The sequence below is a fragment of the Poecilia mexicana genome, unplaced genomic scaffold (genome assembly GCF_051168715.1).
Source record: "Poecilia mexicana isolate PSO_F unplaced genomic scaffold, ASM5116871v1 scaffold_9, whole genome shotgun sequence".
Taxonomy (NCBI): Eukaryota; Metazoa; Chordata; class Actinopteri; order Cyprinodontiformes; family Poeciliidae; genus Poecilia; species Poecilia mexicana.
Genome location: NW_028263378.1, coordinates 25774880 through 25794898, shown reverse-complemented (window position 1 = coordinate 25794898; position 20019 = coordinate 25774880). Strand labels below are relative to the sequence as shown.

The window sequence follows — 20019 nt, the reverse complement described above, 5'->3', positions numbered from 1 at the left end:
TTCATATGAACTCAAAATAATAAGAGGGTTAGAAAACAATCAAACAATTTACCTCTTTGTTTACTTAGCTTTCATTCTCAAAGTGACTCAAGCGCTTCTTGGATTTGAGCTCCTTCAGCCACTGCGGGGACTCCTCCTGGCTGCAGGGGGCGCAATAATAAATCACCATAAATGATCAGGAGAGAAAAGCCGTGATTGGGAACGAAAGACGACAACAGAGAGAGGGGCTGCAGCAGGGGTTTCTTACCCGTTTTCCTTCCCACCAGGAGGGGGCAGCACACGCGCTGCGCGAGGGAGGAATGGAGACTTGGGAGAGCGAGACTGCTGGGAGGGAGAGGAAGCCGGACCGTCGGTTTGATTGTCCGAGTCGACCCTCTTCTTAAGCTGGGCCTGAAAATGGGGGGAATATTCAGACGTTATGGCAAAAAGAGAGAAAAAAATGTGACGCCACATCAATAAAAAGCATCCATTTACACAACCACAATCTTCACTTTACATCATGGGGGATTTTATGTACTGAATAAATGCAAGGAGGAAGGAAAATAACAGACTTTTTACAATATTTAAAAATAAAGAAAAAGTGTGACATGTATTTGCATTAAACCCCGCCGTTTAATTTCAACATCTCAAAAAAAGAAAGCCATTGAAAAGTCCTGGTTGCAGTTTGTCACAAGCCACAGAGCGGACAGATCGAACATGAGGAAGAAGCTGCTCTGGAAGAGATGAGAGCAACATTTTACTTTTTGGCCTGCATGCAAAACATTGTGAGGAGGAAAAAACTCTCTAGCCACGCCGTGTCAAAGGTTTTTGTCTTTCTAGTGCAAATATATGAATACACTTGAAATGAGACAAAAGTAGCAAAGTTACATGTAACTTTTCAGCAAGATTTACAAACTTGTTTTAAGTCAATATTATTGATGAAAAAGTAATAATTCCACTGGCAGATTATTTCAATTATAACAAGGGGAAAAATATCTTGTAATAAGTGAAATAATGATTCAAGTGTACCAAGATATTTGCACTAGAAACTAGACTAAAAATACTTGTGTTTTTGTAGCGTCAGAGTAGGACTATTTAGATAAAAAAAAAAACATTTGCTGGTTAAAACTTCAGAAGTTCACAGGCTCTCTTCAGTCTGACAACTTTGTGTTTGTCTACCACTGAAAACATCCACTGGTGTTTATCGTTGTAACATGACAACATATGAAAGACAGCATGTGGTTTGAATGCTTTTCACAGACCGAAGGACACTGAGGCAGTCTAGATCCACGCATGACAGACGCGTCACAAACTGCACCGCTCTGCTGGCTCACCTTTAAAGCAGAAGGGTCGACTCCTGGGAACAGAGCGACCCTCTGTGGCTGAGGAGGAGCGGCGGGCCCCGACTCGGCTCCCTTGGCTGGCTCCTCGGACTCTGAGTCGTCGTTTTTAATCTCCGCCTTTGCTTCTGTCGGAACCAAAGCACCAATCAGCAGATCGTCATCTACTAAAAAGGCTCCGTCACTGGAGCAGGACAAAAACAATCCCTTTCCACTAAATCAGAAACTTTGCTTTTTTTTTCTTCTTTTTTTTTAAAATAAATTTTATAACGCATATCATTTTTATGTTAGCTTTATAACAAATAAAATAAATAATATTGGTAGCAGTAAACCAGTGAAAGCTGTGAGCCCTGATTGCAGTTTCCTGCTCATCACTGATCTGAAAAGCTGTAGTGTCAGTATAACTTCTATAAAAAATATATACTTTTTACATGTTTGTTGAAACTGTCACCATGTTGTGACAATATTGTATGGAAAATCCCACTTCAAAGGACGCTCCAGTTGACTTTTTTTCCACAGTTGCGACTATAACAAAAACTCAGCTTCATTTGCTTTTATTTATTTCCTAACCTGTTGAGTCTCTGTAAAGCCAGCTGTCAGCGTCTCCACCGTCTCCCTGAGCCGCCGCCGTGCTCGGCCGGGTCGCCTTGGACGGCCGGACACGCTGGGCTCGTTTTTTCCCCAGCTGGACTCGAGAGCGGAGGGCGCTGTTATCCAGCCGAGTTGTTGGAACCTGATTATCAGGGTCATAAGTTGGGGTGTGGGGGGGGGAAGTTGAGAATAGAAGTGCTTTTGCAGTCGTGAAAAACATTAGACAGGCAGCTGTGATGTGAATCTTGCTAGGAAACGATCGTTCGCACTCACATCGGGGAAATCAAGTGGCTGGCTTTCAGAGGAGGAGGGAGACGAGCCGTCCGTCGTGGTGGTCTCTGACTGAGACGTCTGATCGCCTGGGGAGGGCAGAGGAGTGGGCTTCCTCGGTGAGGGGCTGAGATTGCTTTCTGAACTTGGAGTGGCAGGTGTGAGGCTACAAAAAATAAAAGATTTGGGTTATAAAAACTACTGGAAATAGCTGTGTTTTTCAATTTACCACAAAAAAAAATTACACAGGATAGTAGAGATGGAAACTTTTAGAGGCTAAGATTTTAACTCGTATTCCTATGACAACGGACACTGTTTCAAGCTGCAACTACATGCTAAAAAAATACATTTTAGAAAAGTAAAAAGTGATTTTACATGCTAATGTAATCTTTCACAGTAGCAGATGCTCCCACTGACCCACTGAGCACAAGTGAATTTATGGGCATAGTATATGAAGAGGTGAGAAAGACAGAAAAGCAGAAAATAGTCGGGGTTGCACTGATCGCAGTTTTCTGGCCGATCTTTAAACGACCTGATCAGATTTTGGCCGATACCGATTTTTTTTTGTCTGAAAAGTCGCCAAACATAGCAACAAAGTTGCCAAGTATTGGCCGATCTCCAAAAATTAAGGAAATTGATTTATTGGTGCAACCCTAGAAAAGAGGAATACAAGGATCCTGAATACGGTGCAGGCGTAATACGAATGCATCCTTAGAGACGACAAAGGTTCACATTTCATCGAGATAACATCCCTAAACATTCAGCCAGAGCTACAATAAAATGAGATTAAAGAGTGTCCATGTGTTAGAATGGCCCAGTCAAAGTCCAGACTTGATGACTGAGACAAACTGACGGTCAATCTCTAGATGTTCAAACCCATGTCAGGAAAAACTTACATGGGTTTGATTCTACCCAGCATTGTGTCAGGAGGACTGGATAAAAATATAAGCCAAACTTTCCAGGATTTTATTCCTAAAGATCTTGACCACAAAAAAAAAAATCACAACTAAATACATTAAAGTTTATGGTTGCAATGTGCAAAATGTGAATAACGGTTCTGTCTTAGAAGTGCTGATCAAGTAACTCTGCTGGGTTCTGATGAGGTCAGAGATTTATAACAGAAATATAACACTGCTGAATATGAGGGTTAATAAAAGTAATGTTTTATTTTCTGTCACTGAAGTGTATTAACTTACATAAATTGTTCCCCTGAACATGACAGCACTGATCCACATGGTGGCAGGCTTCTACCACACATGAGGTAATTACTAATTATCCTGATGTTTACCAACAGAAACTGGTTTTATTTCTCATCTACTGAACAGCTACAGATCCAAACACATTGCAGACACTTGTTCACTGAGGGTTAATAGTTAAACAGATGAAAACTATCACCATAAACTATTATCCTTCCTGTTGTCATGACAGAAAATAATTACAAGAGCGCTAATAAGCATACAAGCAGATTAAAAGGCAAAAGGTCTAAAGAGAACTGGGCTGAAAAACAAAAACATGAAGCAGATTTTCATGTTTTAAGATGTTGCATCACATCACTTCAGTCATTTTGTATTTTGATTCAAAAGTGTCTGAGTTGAGGTTTGGGCTTTTTGTTACAGTTTAACATTCTGTGTGTAAGTTTTATTAATGGCATAACTAGGCTGCTCTAAATTATGCAGTACAGAATAAACATCGTTCACAGAAACGGCTGGAAGTTTTCTAAAGCTGGACACAACAATAGAATTGATTGGAGGTGATTCATTACATTAAGTAGGAAATATAAAGAAATGCAGATGTGTTTAAGTTCTATCTATCTAAAACAAAGAAAAACAGGGAAAATTACCCAGCATACACATTATCCCAAATAAACCAATTTATTCATTAAAACAAACAAGGGCATCAGTATTGAGTATAAAAGGAGGAGCCTGAATTTACATCCAAAACCAGGCAAAATCAGACATATTTTAGTTGATGCTCCAAAATCTATAGAATCTACAGAATAACAATATTTTTTACAACATATTGAGACATTTTTGTGGTTCAGTTAGTCTGCAAAAGTATAAAATAGATATAACATTTTATTACTACTTTGAGCTTTCAACTTATGTCTATCATGGAACATGCTGGATTTGAAAATGTCACATAATAACATAACAGTCCATAATAATTGTATCTTTGCTTAAAAATATTAACAAAACTGTTTTATCCTCCAATCTTTCACTTCTGTTCCACTTCTGTCCTTAAAGGGTTTAAAAGCAATTGCTACTCCTCTCAGGATAACAGTTTGATAATAAATCATCCCTGAAGTTATTGCAATAAACAAGATTATTGTTTTGAGACCATTTTCAAGTATTGATAACGTCATAATAATTCAAGTCTGCCCTCTGAAAGACAAATAAACTTTTAATTTTGCAAAGAATCCATAACACTGGAACTGGAAGATATTTTAAATAGCCAAAACAAAACAGAATAAAAACTACTTACAACAAAAACCACAAATAAAATGGATGAAGAAACCTCTGTTAAAAAAAAAAAAATCCTCAAAAAAAGTATCAAATCATCAGAATGGAAACAACAGAGCTCATTTTAATTCATCATGTGATTAATTGATTAATTGCTTATGGTGACAGGCTTAGTAATTACTCCATGACTCGTATTGCTGAATCCAAACAGGGTGTGTTACCTGTCGTCGGTGCGCAGTCCTGTTTCCCAGGTCCCATACTGACTGTCTGTGTCGCGAACCGGAGTTCCTGAGTCCACTTCGCTGCTCTGCTTCTGCTGCACCTGGAGCCGAGAGACAGAAGAATGAAATGAATGAGAGCTAGAGCCGGATGTTCTGATCCGAGGAAGTGGACTTCCAGAAACGCACATCATGGCGTGTTGCTGCGACTCGGGAGCAGAACCAAGAATAATCTTAACGGATTGGTTGTCTTGGTTACTGCTGGTGGCACGGGTGCTGTTGTTGGCTAACGTAGCTTTGCTCTGCGGTGGGAAAAAGTTATACTTACAGCGGACAAAGATCTGGTTTGCAGTTCGGCGAAACTAACTTTGACTGTCCATTTTAGCTGCTGCCGGGTCTCTTTAAATGCGCCCAGCAGCGACTGACGTAGCTGTCATCAGGCCTTCCTAATAAACAATTAGAGTCTTTTTTAAGGCACATGGTTGCTGGATTTGAAAGACTACATAAGGCCTGGCCTGAGATTCTCACAACACGACAACCTTGACTGAAAATAGCTCCGTTTTATTGTCTCATGGTACAGCAGTTGTTTTGCACTGCTTATTTCCAGAATATTACACAAGTATGACAAACTGATATTATTTGGTTACTTAAAGGAACAGCCTCGTTATCAGTACAAAAATATACCAGGATTTTTAAAAAGTAATAGTTTTAAAATCAATAAGACATTCAGTCATCCCACTGCTGCCACGTTAGGTCTAGTCCATACATGGATACCTGAGAAAACTAAGACATTTTTATGTGTTTTGGTCTTTCATCAACATGAAAACTAAACTAAACACTAAACTATTGTAAAAACTCCAACTGAAGTGGAGATCTGAGAAAACACTGTGTCGGTGTTTGCATGTGTGCATGGGAAGACGGAGATTTGGAGTCTCTGCATGACGGTAATGCGCCAAAATGGCTGCATACTCGCTTTGACACGATTTCTAAGTGTCCTGTGTTTTACTTTATATTATGATACGCTATTTAAAAGTAGTTTAACCTGTGCATCTGTTCACACAAATGGACCTGCCAGCACCATGTTTATTTCCTGACAGGAAGTTGTGGTTGTTTTGAAGGACTGTGATTGGCTGACAGGTTTCAGCTTTGTGCTACACTGCCCCCTATGTTTAGCCAAGTTTGTCTATGCTGCAAGCCAATAGGGTCAACACTGCATTACCCGATATACGATCCGATGTTGGTACCGGAAATGGATTCGATATGAGCCATAAAATGAACTTCGGCCTACATCTAAAATCTCCAATCTCTGCTCCAGCATTTCTATCCAGCAGAGCTTATATTGCTCTCAGTTTGTGTAATACCACTTCATCAAGCCTTTTCTAACATAACCTACTACAAGTAGGTCATAAAAGTATGTATGATTCCTGCTGATACTGCATCGGGTCAGTGTCGGCATCTGCTGATACTCAAAGCCACAGTATCGGTATCGGAAGTAAAAAAGTTGTACCAGGACGCCCCTACCCGGCACTTTATTTACAATTTCAGTAAAAAGGCTTGAAACCATAAGAACAGTATGAAAACATTTGAGACTTTGAAACCTTAACTTTTTAAAACCTTAGCTTACCTCGCTGCATGCCCTTGGACGGGGTACAGAAATGCTCTTTTATTTGACTCATTATGAACAATCTTTTACGCTGTGGTGCGCGAGACAAACCTGAACCAATACTTACGACCATCTGTAGAAACACAACTCGAAATTCCTGTTTCACAGTTAATAATCTAACTCTTGTGTGGCGTTTACATTTTTGGTGCTAAAGCACGGTCAAACTTCTGTTTGTCTATCAAAAAAGGAAGCAACAATAGTTCTGAATAACGAAGTGTTTAGGTGTTTAAAGGTGGCGCTCTTGCGGTGGCCAGGATAAAGTTGATGTTGCTAACGAAGAGTTTGCAGAGGAAACGCAGATAGCGACAGCCAGAGGGGCGAGTTAATGGAGACAGGCCAGAGAGGGGACAAAAAGACAGATGGGAGGGTGAGTGTTTGCTGCCTACTGAACCATGCTTCTTTTAATGAAGCTGGTACAGAGGACATACTGTCTCAAACCCAAAACAGAGCTCACGGAGCCACGCCCGTACATGAACCAATAACCCCAGCCCACGTAAAGACAGAGGAAAGCAAGAAACAATAGCTAATCCCTCTGCTCTCAGATGCAGCCAGAGGGTTGGGCAGAGAAAGGTGATACACCTGGATCTGCAGCCGCACACGGCCTCCTTGACCAGGAGGGGCAAATGGCCGCCGATTGCAGATCAGAGAGCTCCTTCTGAGAGCCGCATGAATACATGCCCTGTTTTCTCTGCCAGCGTGCGAACAGACACAGGAAAACTGCAAAACAAGAGTGAGGGAGACGGTAAAAAAGCAGAAGGAATGTGTGAGGCAAAGCATAACTGTGAGAAATGTTAATTTAGGGTGCATGAGCAGCTCAGAGATAGTGAGAAAAAGAGCAGCGGCGCAGGATGTTATTAAATGAGTGAAACCTTTCCTGGCAGGAAACGATAAAACTGCAAAACAGAGTGGCGATAAACAACCGACTCCTCCCCCTCTGAGAAAATACGTCCCAAATTTTTTTTTTAGACATTATGAAATTAGAATAAAACAAAACATTTTAAAAAATTTTTTACACTTTTTTTCTTTTTAAACCAGGGGTGTTAACAAGCGTTTTAGGAACTCCTCTTCACAGATTTACACCGGCATACGCACACCTGACAAAGTGAAATCACTTTACACCATGAAGGCCAGAAATACTTCTTTGCACTCGATGTTTCACATTTACGCCTCTGAAACTGGCAGAGCTGCGCTTCTGGGTGCGACTGGCTTGTTTTTAGAACATATTTTCAAGGATTTTAGTCTGCCATCAGTGGTGGAAAATAAACTTTAAACGAGAGCTCATAAAAATGTAGTGATAGAAAAATTCCACTGCTGTGTGTTCGTGTTACTCAACCTGAACACTCCCAGCACACCCACACCTGATCAGCTTAGCATTGGGGCTCTGCCTCTGCAGGAACATGTTGGAGAGAAGCTCCATTATACAGCAGCTTATTTGTAATCTTTCACTTTTTGTCAGTCATTGTCAAAAGGGGCTTGACAATGACACAGAAGAACACATCAGGACCAAAGGAAATACATCAGGACCAAAGGAAAAAAAAATTAATGTGCTGTCTTTAAAAAAAGAAATCTTTGGAATAGCCTTAGTGATGAACTTTAACTAGACGCCGTTTCTGCGCAGTCCGTGTTAATCTACATGCCCACAGCTTAGCCAAACTCCCCCAAAAGCAAGATTTTTATTGCATTTAACAATCCGCAAACACGCTGGGAGGCCGATGAACCGACATGTCCAACAGCAATGACTTACAGCTGTCAGTAGGAAGGCTTTTCCTTAATAACATTAGCAATGTTCAGCTTCCCCTGAACAGGAAGGGTGTGTCGAGGAAAATGGCTCGACAAAGAGCGGATGAATGGAAGGACGGAGGAGAGAAAGGGCCGATCACCGGGCAAGGTCCGACTGACAATCTGCAGAGGAAAGGGCAGGAACAAGGTCTTGGAAACTTCTGTTTGATAATCCAATGACTGCAATGGCAGCCGATGAGAAAGTGAGAAAACAAGCAGCTGCTGATCTGAAAAGGAAGGGCGCTGCCGCCGAGCGCCCGACCGGTGATGTTCAATCTGAGAGCGGAGAGCGGCAGGGAGATGCGTGTGTCAACACGAAAACGGCACCGACGATACAAGCGCCAGGCCAAGTTTATGACACTGTCGAGGAATGTGTGTGCACCTGTTAGGGGTGTTAGCTTTAGATAAGAGTGCTGTCTTTTAATCTGAGCTTGTAACGCAAACTGTAAACATCTGCTGAGGTGTTTATGCTTCCGTGAAGCAGCCAAAGCTACTCTAAATGAGCCACAAGCGAGTTTCTCCAGATTATAGATCATCAGACCCTCATATACTGCAAGCCTATTAGAGGTAGTGAAAGGCCGTTTAGCTGTATTTGTAGTGAGCCACCACCCCATTCCCTCTTCCTCTAAATCTGGAAAATATGCTCAGTGAGTAATCAATATCCACATATTTAAGCAACCGCTCCCTAAAGCTAATCTCTCACGTCAACAAATGGACATTCTAGCTGCATGACGGGAGAGGTTACATTAAGACACTGAACTGTGTTAAAAAGGAAAGAACAGCACAAGTGGTGAGTGCAGGCAAAGACTGAGGGTTGAGAAAAGTATCTAGGAAGAACAGAGGGCAAGAATGTGAAAACCTGACTGGGCTTAAGCTTTTTGTTTTTTGGTGACCCGAGCTACAGGATTAGCTTCAGGCTGAGATTTGTTCGTCATGTTTTTGCCAATAAAGCTGTTGTTTGAGATCAGATATTCGTCACTTGGAGGTTCTGAAGTCGGCAGCTGATGTTATTGATTATGATGGGACAGAACAGGCGCAGGCAGAGCGCCCTGCGAGAAGGACTTGAAGCCCTTGAACTGCTTTTTTTTCTTTCTTAAAATTTGTCACATTGCCAAACTTAATATTTTATTGGGACTTTATGTGGTAGACCTGCAGGAAGTAGAGAATGTTTGTGTAGTGAAAGACAAAGAAAAGGACTTTAAATTTTTTATTTTTACAATATCTTTAAAAGTAAAGCATGCTCGCCTTGTCAGCTTAGACAGACAATCATGGTTTGCTAAATATAGCGAGTCACAAACTTGGCAAAAGTGGAGCGACTATCGATAATATCAGTCAATTAGATTGGTTTCTCATTTAAATATTCACCGATTACCTAATTCCCCAAAATGAAAGGTACTGCGGCCAACGTATCTATGTACCCTTACTAACTATTATACATCACATCAGGGTTTCTGCAGATTTCACCAACTCAAATTTAAGACCTATAATGCCAAAGAAATGTACAAATGTCATCCAACCAACTGGAAAAAAATTTGCACTTACCCATGACACAGAAAGACATAAAAAAAAGCCAGCTAGCTAGCAAAGGTACGTTAGCATATGTTAAAGTTACAGAACACAATTAAGATGTCTGAGGGTGACTTTTAACCTTTAGTCTGGTAGTAAAGCCCTGTGAGAAAAAACAACAGAATATTTACATAATCCTGCCAAGACAAAGTTTAAGTCCTGTTATTAATATAGTTAAGACTAACTTACTTTAAAAAAAAAAAAAGAAATTGAGACATTTTAAGACCATAACTTTCGATACATGAATTTAAAGACTTTAAGGATTGCGGATCAGGACTTACTTTCAGACAATCCTGAAAGTCCTGATGCTGCTCCCAAATTTAACAAGTGACATAGTCAGGATTAGCCTGAACAGCACATCATTCCCTTACATGCAGTCACAGCCTTTAAATCCAACTATAATTAGTTGTTGCAAATTTCCAGTTGCACTTTGAGGTTAAACACTGTTTGTACTCTTCATACCCAGCTACAGCTACATTTCCTCTGCTCCATGACTTTAATTAGAGTTTTCCACCAGCTACCACTTGTACAGACATGCATCCTACAGCACAACATGCCAATCTGGTTATCTCATGTTAAAGTGCTTGGCTGACATAAATACTTGATATTTTATAGTGTGCTAACAAGACAGAAGTCACATCAATCATATACCAAAATCCTGGGGGGATGTTAGTGTAACTATGACAACCCAAAGGGCCTTTCTTTAAATTAATACCAAACAAAACGTCAGAATAAAACACAAGAAAAAGACTTCAAAGTCTTACAATTGGATCCATTCCAAAAAGTAAGCAATTATTTTTTCTTTGCTTGAATCTCTGGCCCTGTCAAATTATCCACTTGCTGATGGGGAGCTCAGTTTTGGCCAGAGATAACAATAACAGCTGTTCATGACTAAAACCAACTAAGACACGGCAGACATAACTGAGAGCCACACTAAGCCATGGAAACACCACTTATCTTTAGGAACTGTGAGTCATACTGGGTTGTGCACCAGTTGAACAAATAGGTGCCAGCTTATACAGAGCAGTAGTTTCACTTAAATATACCACCGAACAGACCAGTCAAAGGGAACAGTTGAAATTAAACCAAGGGACGGAAAGCCCGAAATACAACATTTTATATTTCTGGGAACTTTAAGTAGACGCACCTGGAAATCGTCTGGTGAACAAAATTGGATGTTATTTTAGCTTGACCAGCTCTAACAGGTGACCATTTGGTTATAAACTAAAAAAATAAAATAAAAAAAACAATCAATAAACATCCCATATATAAACACTACCACTGTTCTGTGAGGAAACTGTTACTAAGGAAGGAGGACTTGATGTAATCTATCAGCAAAGTATTTAAAAATTAAGTCTAAAGACACAGAAGCTGTAAAAGACTATTTAAAATGAGAGAGCTGGACTTATTGTACATTTCTTGTGGTGGAACCAGCTTATTTGTTATAAAAAGCGGTTTCCTGCCATTGGACGTCAATTTGTGGCTGCCATTGGGACGTTTCAGTGGCGAAGGAGCAAACTAACTTGATGCTTCCACAAATAACAGGAAGGTGTAAATATCATCAAAATTGCTTTCAATCTGGCAAAAGCATTCTTGCTTTTAAATGCATAATTATGCTATTTATGCATTTAGCATAATTAAGCATTTAGCTTAATTATGCTAAATGCTTACATAAGATGCTAAAATATGGCATTAAAACCTTTAACCCCTACGGGCAGAATGACTATAGTTCCAATTTTAAACAAAAACCACCACTGACTACATTTGGTATCGGCAGTTCAGAGATCTGAAATCGGACACAAAGCTCTGATCGGTGCATTTGTATGTAGAGGTGCACCAATAAATAAACCAGCAGATAAATCAGCCCTGATTTCCTTAATTTTGAGAGATCGGTGATCGGCCAAGGGGTTTGATTGATAGACCTGCCCACTGGGTCATGTCTGCACATTCGCAGTTAACAACAGTCACACCACTGTTGCCAACTCAGTGACTTTCTTGCTATATTTAGCAACATTTAGGACAAAAACATTGGTATTGGCCAAAATCGGAATCGGCAGGTTGGTTTTTTAAAAATCAATGATCGGCAAGTGACTGGAGACCTGCAATCGGTGCATCCCTGTCTGTAAGTATGACAACAATCCAAGTGGTAAAAAAGAGATGAAGTTTCGTTAGAGCCAGAGGCAGTGAAAGCAGCAGATGCAAAGGAAATATGTGATGACAAGTAGAAGGGTGGAGCAGATCACAGCAGATGTAAAAGTTCTTGGCATGCTCAGTGAAAGATAAAAAAGCCTGGGAAGGTGCAACTGCTGTCACATTGACAAAATGTCGTTAATTTAAATAGCTGCGAGCCACATTGACGCCCTCCATAGCATTTACTCTAAGCGGGAACCAAAAGTTAACTTCTCTGTGTTCTAGCTGAGTGTGTGTGTGTGCGTGGGGGTCTTACGGCGATTGGGGTGTTGGGCGCTGTGCGTCTGCGCAGGGACAGACGCTGCTGGCTGCGCAGCGAGAACCTGCGGATGGACTCCCTGCTACGCGAGGCCAGGGAGCGCAGGGAGTTGGTCCTCTTGAACCCCCCGGCTAAGTCCTCCCCTCTGCCTTCCCTCTCCGCTGAGCCGGAGAGGAAGTTGAGCGCTCCGTGAAAGGAGCGCCGCACGTTCCCCATCCATCCCGACACCTGAGAGTGAGCCACCGACAGCTTGTCCCCGAGATACTCCATCACGGCCCGTGGCGTCCGAGCCGAACCCGTGAGCTGAACCGTGCCTCTTGCTGCTGCCGCAGGAGCTGTGAGTCATCAGAGTCTGAGGCGCGCTGAGGAGATGGCAGTCCGGCGGATGGTGTCCTCGGCGCTCACTGACGCATGTTGCAGGGTTGACACTGCAGTAGCGGGGAAGGTAACGGAACGACAAGAGGGGTCGTCTGGCGAGTGGGGATGCAGTGGAGATAGAGCGAGTCGGTCCGCGACCGTTGTAGGATTGAGACACTCCCCTGTTTGACTTCTACGAGGCCTCTTCACAGTCTAGTCCCACCGGAGCCATCAGGACTCCAGTTTCAACTCATCGCTGTCCAGGCTCCACGCCGTCTGCCCCGAGTGAATTTGCAGAGTTCTCTAACGTCTATTTCAACGCTCGGTATGATGTGCTTGGCACAGCACCCAGATGAGCATTTAAAGGTTAGTCAGGGCCAGAACTTTGAAGTGGTTATGAAGGGCACTGCTCTGTGGGATCGCCCTGGAACAACTGCTTCAATGTCCCCCAACAGGTTTCTAAGACATGGCTTCACCGCGCAAAGTAAACTACCGAGGCATTGTCAGATAGATTCCTTTTCTTTGACTGAACTCTCTGTAACAACCGTGATGATCCTGCAGCTGCGACTGCTCTTAATTTTGACTGACCGAATGATTACCCAGAGGTGGTACTGATCTATTTATCCTCCCCAAAAAGTCAAAGTTGAAAAATCTGTCCAATTGGCAAGGCTACATCCTCAAAGTGCTAATGTAAGCTGCGTAGAGAAACTGAGCAAGACAGCTGGTGGCGAAAGGAAAAGCTGCTGTAGTCATTCGTATTCCACAGGGGGAAAACCAGAGGGCATCCACTGCGGGTAAAGCAGGAAAGAGTGCAAACAGAGTTGAAGTCCGATCGAAAAAAAAAAAAGAACGGCTTCTTCTTTTAGCTCCCCTCTTGACTTACTCTGCAGGCAGGTACAGGCAGGTGAGAGGAAAAACGCATCAATGTTTCCTGCTCACTGTGCCGATTGTTGCAGGACTCACCGTCAAGGAGAAACTGGGTGGAGAGAGGGAGTGTGGATCGGATTCAGAGAGCGAGAGAGGGAGAGAATGGGAGGTCCTTGATTCAGAGCAGGAGGGGGAGGAGGAGGTGATATATGTTCTGCGGTGCTCAGCCACTCTGCTTGGGTTCAGCAGCAGTCAAATGAAGGGAAACAGCCAGACATAGGATGAAACAGAGATAATGATCTACATGTGACTTCATTATGGCAACATTAGAAAGCAGAGGAAAAAGTTGATTAATAAAAAGGAAAAAAGAATGGTGGTAAAACCTGATCACTAAAAGAAAATATGAAGATTTACACAAATGAAGGCAAGAGATTGAAAAGTGAAGAATGAAAAGGAGATTTGATTTTTTTTCTTTGTCTTTTTGCTCAACCAGTTTGACAGCACAACACAGACAAAAGGCAAGATCGCCAAGGGCAAGTAATGTTTGTTTAACTCGCGAGTCGGAGTCAAAACTCATGCAAACATTCGAACAAACCCTCCTGACAAGGAGCATCTGCCAATGAGCAGCTGGCTGCTGCTGCTGCGGTGCATAAAACCAGAGAGGGCGAGTCCACCTAACAGAGTTAACCTCTGAACAAACGGGAGCAGCAGAGCTTCTAAAAGCTCGACATATGCCCTCTGCAGGAAACCAGATTTCTCTGAAGTGCTTTCCTTCAAGAAAGTGACCTGTAATGGTTCTCAGTTTACAAAAACATAAACTAACAGCTCTAAAAGCTGCATAGCTGCTTTTATAACCAGAATTTTTTTATTATCACAACTGTGAAGCAAAACACTACCAATAAATATAAAGTCAAAATAATAATAATACAAACATTTGAAAATGGAAAAAAGGAAAAGGAAATACTGTCTTATAACATGTTTGCGGTTTCTTCAGGGTGAGAGAAATCAAGACAAATCAGGTAACAGGAAGGCTGAATGCATCGCAGCAAAACTCTTCTGCTACGTCCTTTGGAGCCTGGAAATCAGAGATATTCTCTAGGACAGTGGTTCTTAACCTGGGTTCGATCGAACCCCAGGGGTTCAGCGGAGACTCTGCTGCGGAGGTAAAGACACACTTGTGTAAAGTCATGATGACGCCCCGCTTTGCCATCACTTGCTGCAGAGGATCACGTTACATTGCTTAGCCAATCAGAGCTGCAGAGGAGCACTGATTGAAGGAGCTCCACTCTCAGCATGGATTTGAACTTGTGTCTTTAATTCCTTCAGCAAAGCTCACTGTTTTTACCAAATTCTGTAGCTTTCGGTGTACTTCTAAATCTGCTCCTTAGTCGCACCTTTTCGGGGTTGGTACTGCCTCTAGTGGCGTGGGGGTGGTAACACAATTAATTACATTACTAAATCAGAATACCGCAAAGTCTTTATCTATTATTAATTTTTCATTCTCTTAAGAATGTAGAGCTAATTAAATAATCTAAACAAGACCTTAAAGTGGTTCCAGTTTCTCTCGATGGCCAACCTGTTGAAACTGTCGCAAATGTTAAATACCTTGGGTCGTTCCAGGACAGTCAGCTCAACTTTGCTGAAAACACAGACTGTATTTTGAAGAACTGTTCTCAGAGACTCTACATTTTAAGAAGACTTGGTGATCTTGAATGTCTTGAATTTGGTGGGGGGATCATATTTATCATTACAGAAGGGTTCAGTGAATGCGCATATAAAACTGGTGGGTTCGGTACCTCAAAAAAGGTTAAGAACCACTGCTCTACGATATACACACAAAGACAGCATCCTCTAGTTAGCACTGCTATCTGTGCAAACCATCGTTAACATGTTAAAGACAATTTAAAATGTCAACTCTAACTATTTTTGCAAAGCCCAAAAAAGTAGTAAAATAATGTTCATTGCCAAATGAGTGTGCATTTATTTCTGATCAACATGTTGGACAAAAAAGTTTCAATATCTAAATATAACTTTCATTTTTTGTAAGGCCATACTTCTGGTATGTTTCTTTGTGATAATAGAATAAGGACAAAAGTCTGGAAAATCTAATATTTTCAATTTAAATTTTCTTTTTCTTTTTCCACACATATCCAGAGCAGTAAAATCAAAACAAAAAAAAATACTTCTATAGCTTTCAAGACTGCATGGGAATCCAGCAATTATCATAAGCAGTATAAACCTTTACAGAATAATAAAAACAAAAACAAAACAAAAAACATTGTGATCACTGCATCTCTGATCTATGTGTTAGATTTAAATGACAGATCAGCAAAGATTTCTAGCTTAAATATTAAACTTCTTTGGGTGTAACATCCACACAGCCAACTTTCAATTTCAGTGTTTCTCGTCCTCCTGATGACATCATCCTCTTGGCGGTGACTCACAGCTGCTCTCACTGCTTTCAGTCTCCTGACCTCAACACTCAGCACAATCTCAGCCACAAACTCAAGCCAACAACGGCACCAGCAATATGAAGTGGCCGACGCACATTTAGGGTAGTTTCCAGTGTGTAAAAGTGTTCAGTGAAGCCCCTTAGAGAAGAGAAGCGATCAGTGACTTACCCAGAGGGAGCCTGGACTCAGACAGCAAGACCACACGTACAGGAGGACTCTCAGCACGGAGTCCATCTCTGCTCTGCCGCACTCCCAGCTTCAGGCACCCACACTTAAAGAGCTGATGTCACCGTGCAACCCATCTGACTACATTATTTAAAAAAAAAAAAATCATCCGACCTCATGGGTGATAATATTACTAGTACTGCTAGTAAAAATAAGATTAATAATATATAGTAGGAGCTAATAAATATGCTAAGTGTGGGGTTTGGAAAAAGTCAATAAGAGCTTGTCTTTAAATAAAAAAAAGGCCAGATTTTTTTCTGTTTGTTTGTTTTATTGAAACTACGAGAATAAAGTCATAATATGACAATCGAGGTATAATATTTTCGGAATAAAGACGGAAAAAAGTTGTAAAATGATTAGAAAACAGTTGTGCTTTAGTAAGAGTAAAGCTTGGATATTGTTATCAAGTTCTGATGTAAGCAGTTTGTTTAGTTTTCTTCAAAATAAACTCAGCAGTATGCGCAACTATTTCAAAGTCCTGATAATAATTTGATGCTGATGTGTTAACAAATTAAATATGTCCCATTTGTAAAACCAACACTTAAGCATAACTTCACAAGACAATCAACATTCATTCATTTATTGTTTTTTGTAAAGGTGTTTTTAAAAAAAATACAACTTCATTCTACTATATTACGACTTACCTGAATAATACCACTCAGGTAATATGAGTTTATTCTTGTATTATTACTACTTATAGTACTTTGTAGTACTCTGTGATAAATACTGACGTCGGGTATTGATTAAAAAAAAAACAAAAAAAAACAAAAGAGTAAAATTGCAGGTTCTTCAGTAGAAATGGTAGTTTTAAAACCACCAAAACACAAAGGAAATAAAGTTATTAAACACATCAAAGTATTTGCTCTTTGTCCTTATCTATATTTTAATCTGATCTAATTCTTTAGTTTTTAAAAATAATCTCTGATCATATCTATTTTCAGTATTTAACCTGCCAAACACCAACTGCAGCAGTTCAAGAGAAAATTCAGATTTTGGTCTGACTGACAGGAGCATCTACAGAAATCCCTTTAATGCAGCTAAAATACACCAGATAAAAACAAATATATTTGTTTTGTTTAGCAATTACCAATATCCAAGCAGCACACTTTGTCCAACTAAATTCCTGTATCACTATTACAATAAACTCTTAATCCCATTCTTCAGCAGTCAGCTGCTAATTCCACCCACAACCACTAGATGGTGCTGTTGACTTGACCAGAGGTCTGGATCGCAGCTGTGTGTCATTGTGCAACTCAGTACATTAGAGGCCTTCATTCTGAGCCTACAATTACAGTGTCGATATCAAAGAGCAAAACTAAACCCAGCCATCTACAGCCGGCTACCACTTCAATCAACTGATGCGTGTGTGGAGGTAATGAGAACAGCTCCAACTGAGCAGCTATTGTTTACTCATGCGAGACCTAAATGAGGAAAAAAAAAGCAGCTACAGGGTTTGATGTCAAACAGGTGGAACCAGAAGGGGAACACGCTCACAGCAAAGTGTTTAGGACATATGATCGTGACTGGCCGTTTCTCTTCAGAGGTTTGCAGACAGCTTCCTGTTAAATTAGCGCTGATAAAATACGGCTAATAATCATTTGTCTGTTTTAGTCTGGAGGAACAGGCCGCTACATGCGCCTGACCCACTTTTGCCAAGAGCATAATGGGTCACAGGCGCGGGCGATGCCTGCGACGTTAGTCATCGGTTCGGCAAAATTTAGCAGCAATTAACCTGCGTTGACTATTGTCGTTAGTGTTCAGACAACACAAAGGTACACTGTACTAAACAAACAAAAAAAGCATTGCTCACATCTGGCGAGCTAAAAATAGTGATCTTCGAGACGGTGCTCACATTCAAATACGTCCGTTTTTAAATTCAGGCGTAACTCACCGAACTGTGATGGTCCAGCTCTCGGTGGGCGCTGCGACTCCTCATCCTGAGGAGGCTTCCCTCCGTGGCGCTGCTGGAAGGAGCTGATCTCCTCGACATGCTCCGAGAGCGCATCCGACTCAGCTCCTGACGGCCAAACAAGGACTGCAGTTAAGGCCTGAAATCATCTGTGATGCTCGAATGTTATGAAGCTATAAATATAAATCAGCTTCTCAATTAAACCCAGAAGCTAAAATGAACATGTGGTCATATTTTCTATATCAAATGATAGAGTTTTATTAAAAAGCTGGTCTATTGGTGTAATTCAAAGTGTTTTAATTTAATAAATCTGAATCGTTACACACACAAAGTGACATATTTCAAGTATTTATTCCTGCTAATATTGAAGATCATAGCTTACAGCTAATGAAAACCCAAATTTAAGAGTCTTGGGAAATAACATAAGAACATGGATGTTACGTTATGATCTATTGGGTTGCAGCCAACAATTATTTTAGCAATTGTTTTATCAGTTATTCTGACGAGTAATTGGAAAAAAAAAAAAAAATAGCACATTTTGCAGATTTTTCACTTAAGCACTTAAATGACACTACACTATTGGAAATACATTGAAATGTGGAAATAACAAATTTAATTCCTTTTTTTAAAAAAAGAAAACAAACATTTTATTGCCTAAAATGCAATAACAAAGCATTCCTTTAGTGAACACTTGATCATTAGTAGCAAAGGTCGCATCTGCATTTGCAAAGCTCTTCCCTTTCTGCTCGACTTAACACCAATTTGGCAGTAGGGGCTAATCTGGTGATTTTTGATTTTTTTTTAATATCTTAAATAAAAAAATATACGTTGTTTTGTACAGTTTTGGCTTCATCACTGCTGTAAATATGTTGTTCTTTCAGCAAATGGCCTTTTTTCAGGGTCTGTATATGGCAGTTAATTGTTTGATTACTGAATTAGTTCATTAATTGATTCATCATAATTAATCATTTCAGCTCTAACGGCCAGCAGGACTGCTGATGTTGGTGGTAACTAATTCAGCAATGGTAACTAGTCCCCAAGAGATTCAGCTACAAAGGGGCATTGCCAAAGAAGCTGACCGCTCACCAACTATAAAAAGCACATTAATGGAAAGTTGAGTGGAAGGAAAAAGTGCTAGAGAAAGGTCCAGTAGCAAGAGAGTTAAACGTTTTCAATCAAAACCCACTTTTTGCTGCTATATTACTGAACAAATAGACATACGAGCTAAACAACAAATATCTTTATTGTTTTTAATCTTTTATTCAACCATCAGATTGGTGCAAAGTGCTGTTATACCTATTCAGCTTTCAAGTGCTTCAGGAACCCCTAATCATTCATGCAACTTCTTTAGAAATGTGGACTATAGAGGCTGATTTTAGCATTGAGGACGTCTGTGCTGCTGCAGAACGTTTTGCATTGAAAAGCTATTTTAGGCTTGAATAGTTTCAGTGATAGCCTAAATAGTTTCAGACTATCACTGAATAGTGATAACAAGGTATACAACTTGTTATGTTCAAGTTGTGAAACTATTCAGACTATCACTGAGGAGTGATAGTCTGAAACTATTCAGAGTGATAGTCTGAATAGTTTCACAACTTGTTGTCTTCAAGTTGTGTGCACAACTTGAACACAACAATAATCTTTTCCAGAACTGCATCAGATAGTTTTTTTCCAAGCAAAAATGAACCCAAAGTGGGAAAAGAGAGGCAGCTTCATCATCGCATGTGTGTCAGATTTACGGGTTTACCAGAAACGCACAAATACAAATGTTCCTTTGTACCTTTGTATGTAAATAAATGTGATTAATTGCGTTCAAATTTTTTGACACATTAAAACCTATGTAATTAATTAATCAAAATTAATGTGATAAAGTTCTGGCCCTATTTTTTTTTAC

At 40.5% G+C, this 20019-nt stretch overlaps 1 protein-coding gene across 1 annotated transcript in view; it reads right to left on the bottom strand.

Annotated features, from left to right (window-relative positions):
• Nucleotides 1–20019, bottom strand: part of LOC106929235 (uncharacterized) — a 34641-nt gene that overhangs the window by 1379 nt on the left and 13243 nt on the right. The window contains exons 6-12 of the mRNA XM_088009062.1: nucleotides 18108–18233; nucleotides 4861–4961; nucleotides 2184–2346; nucleotides 1890–2052; nucleotides 1314–1447; nucleotides 248–390; nucleotides 53–140 (exon numbers count right to left, since the gene is read on the bottom strand). Coding sequence (XP_087865188.1) covers nucleotides 65–140; nucleotides 248–390; nucleotides 1314–1447; nucleotides 1890–2052; nucleotides 2184–2346; nucleotides 4861–4961; nucleotides 18108–18233 — 906 coding nt within the window. The 3' untranslated portion in view covers nucleotides 53–64. The remainder of the gene's footprint in view (nucleotides 1–52; nucleotides 141–247; nucleotides 391–1313; nucleotides 1448–1889; nucleotides 2053–2183; nucleotides 2347–4860; nucleotides 4962–18107; nucleotides 18234–20019) is intronic.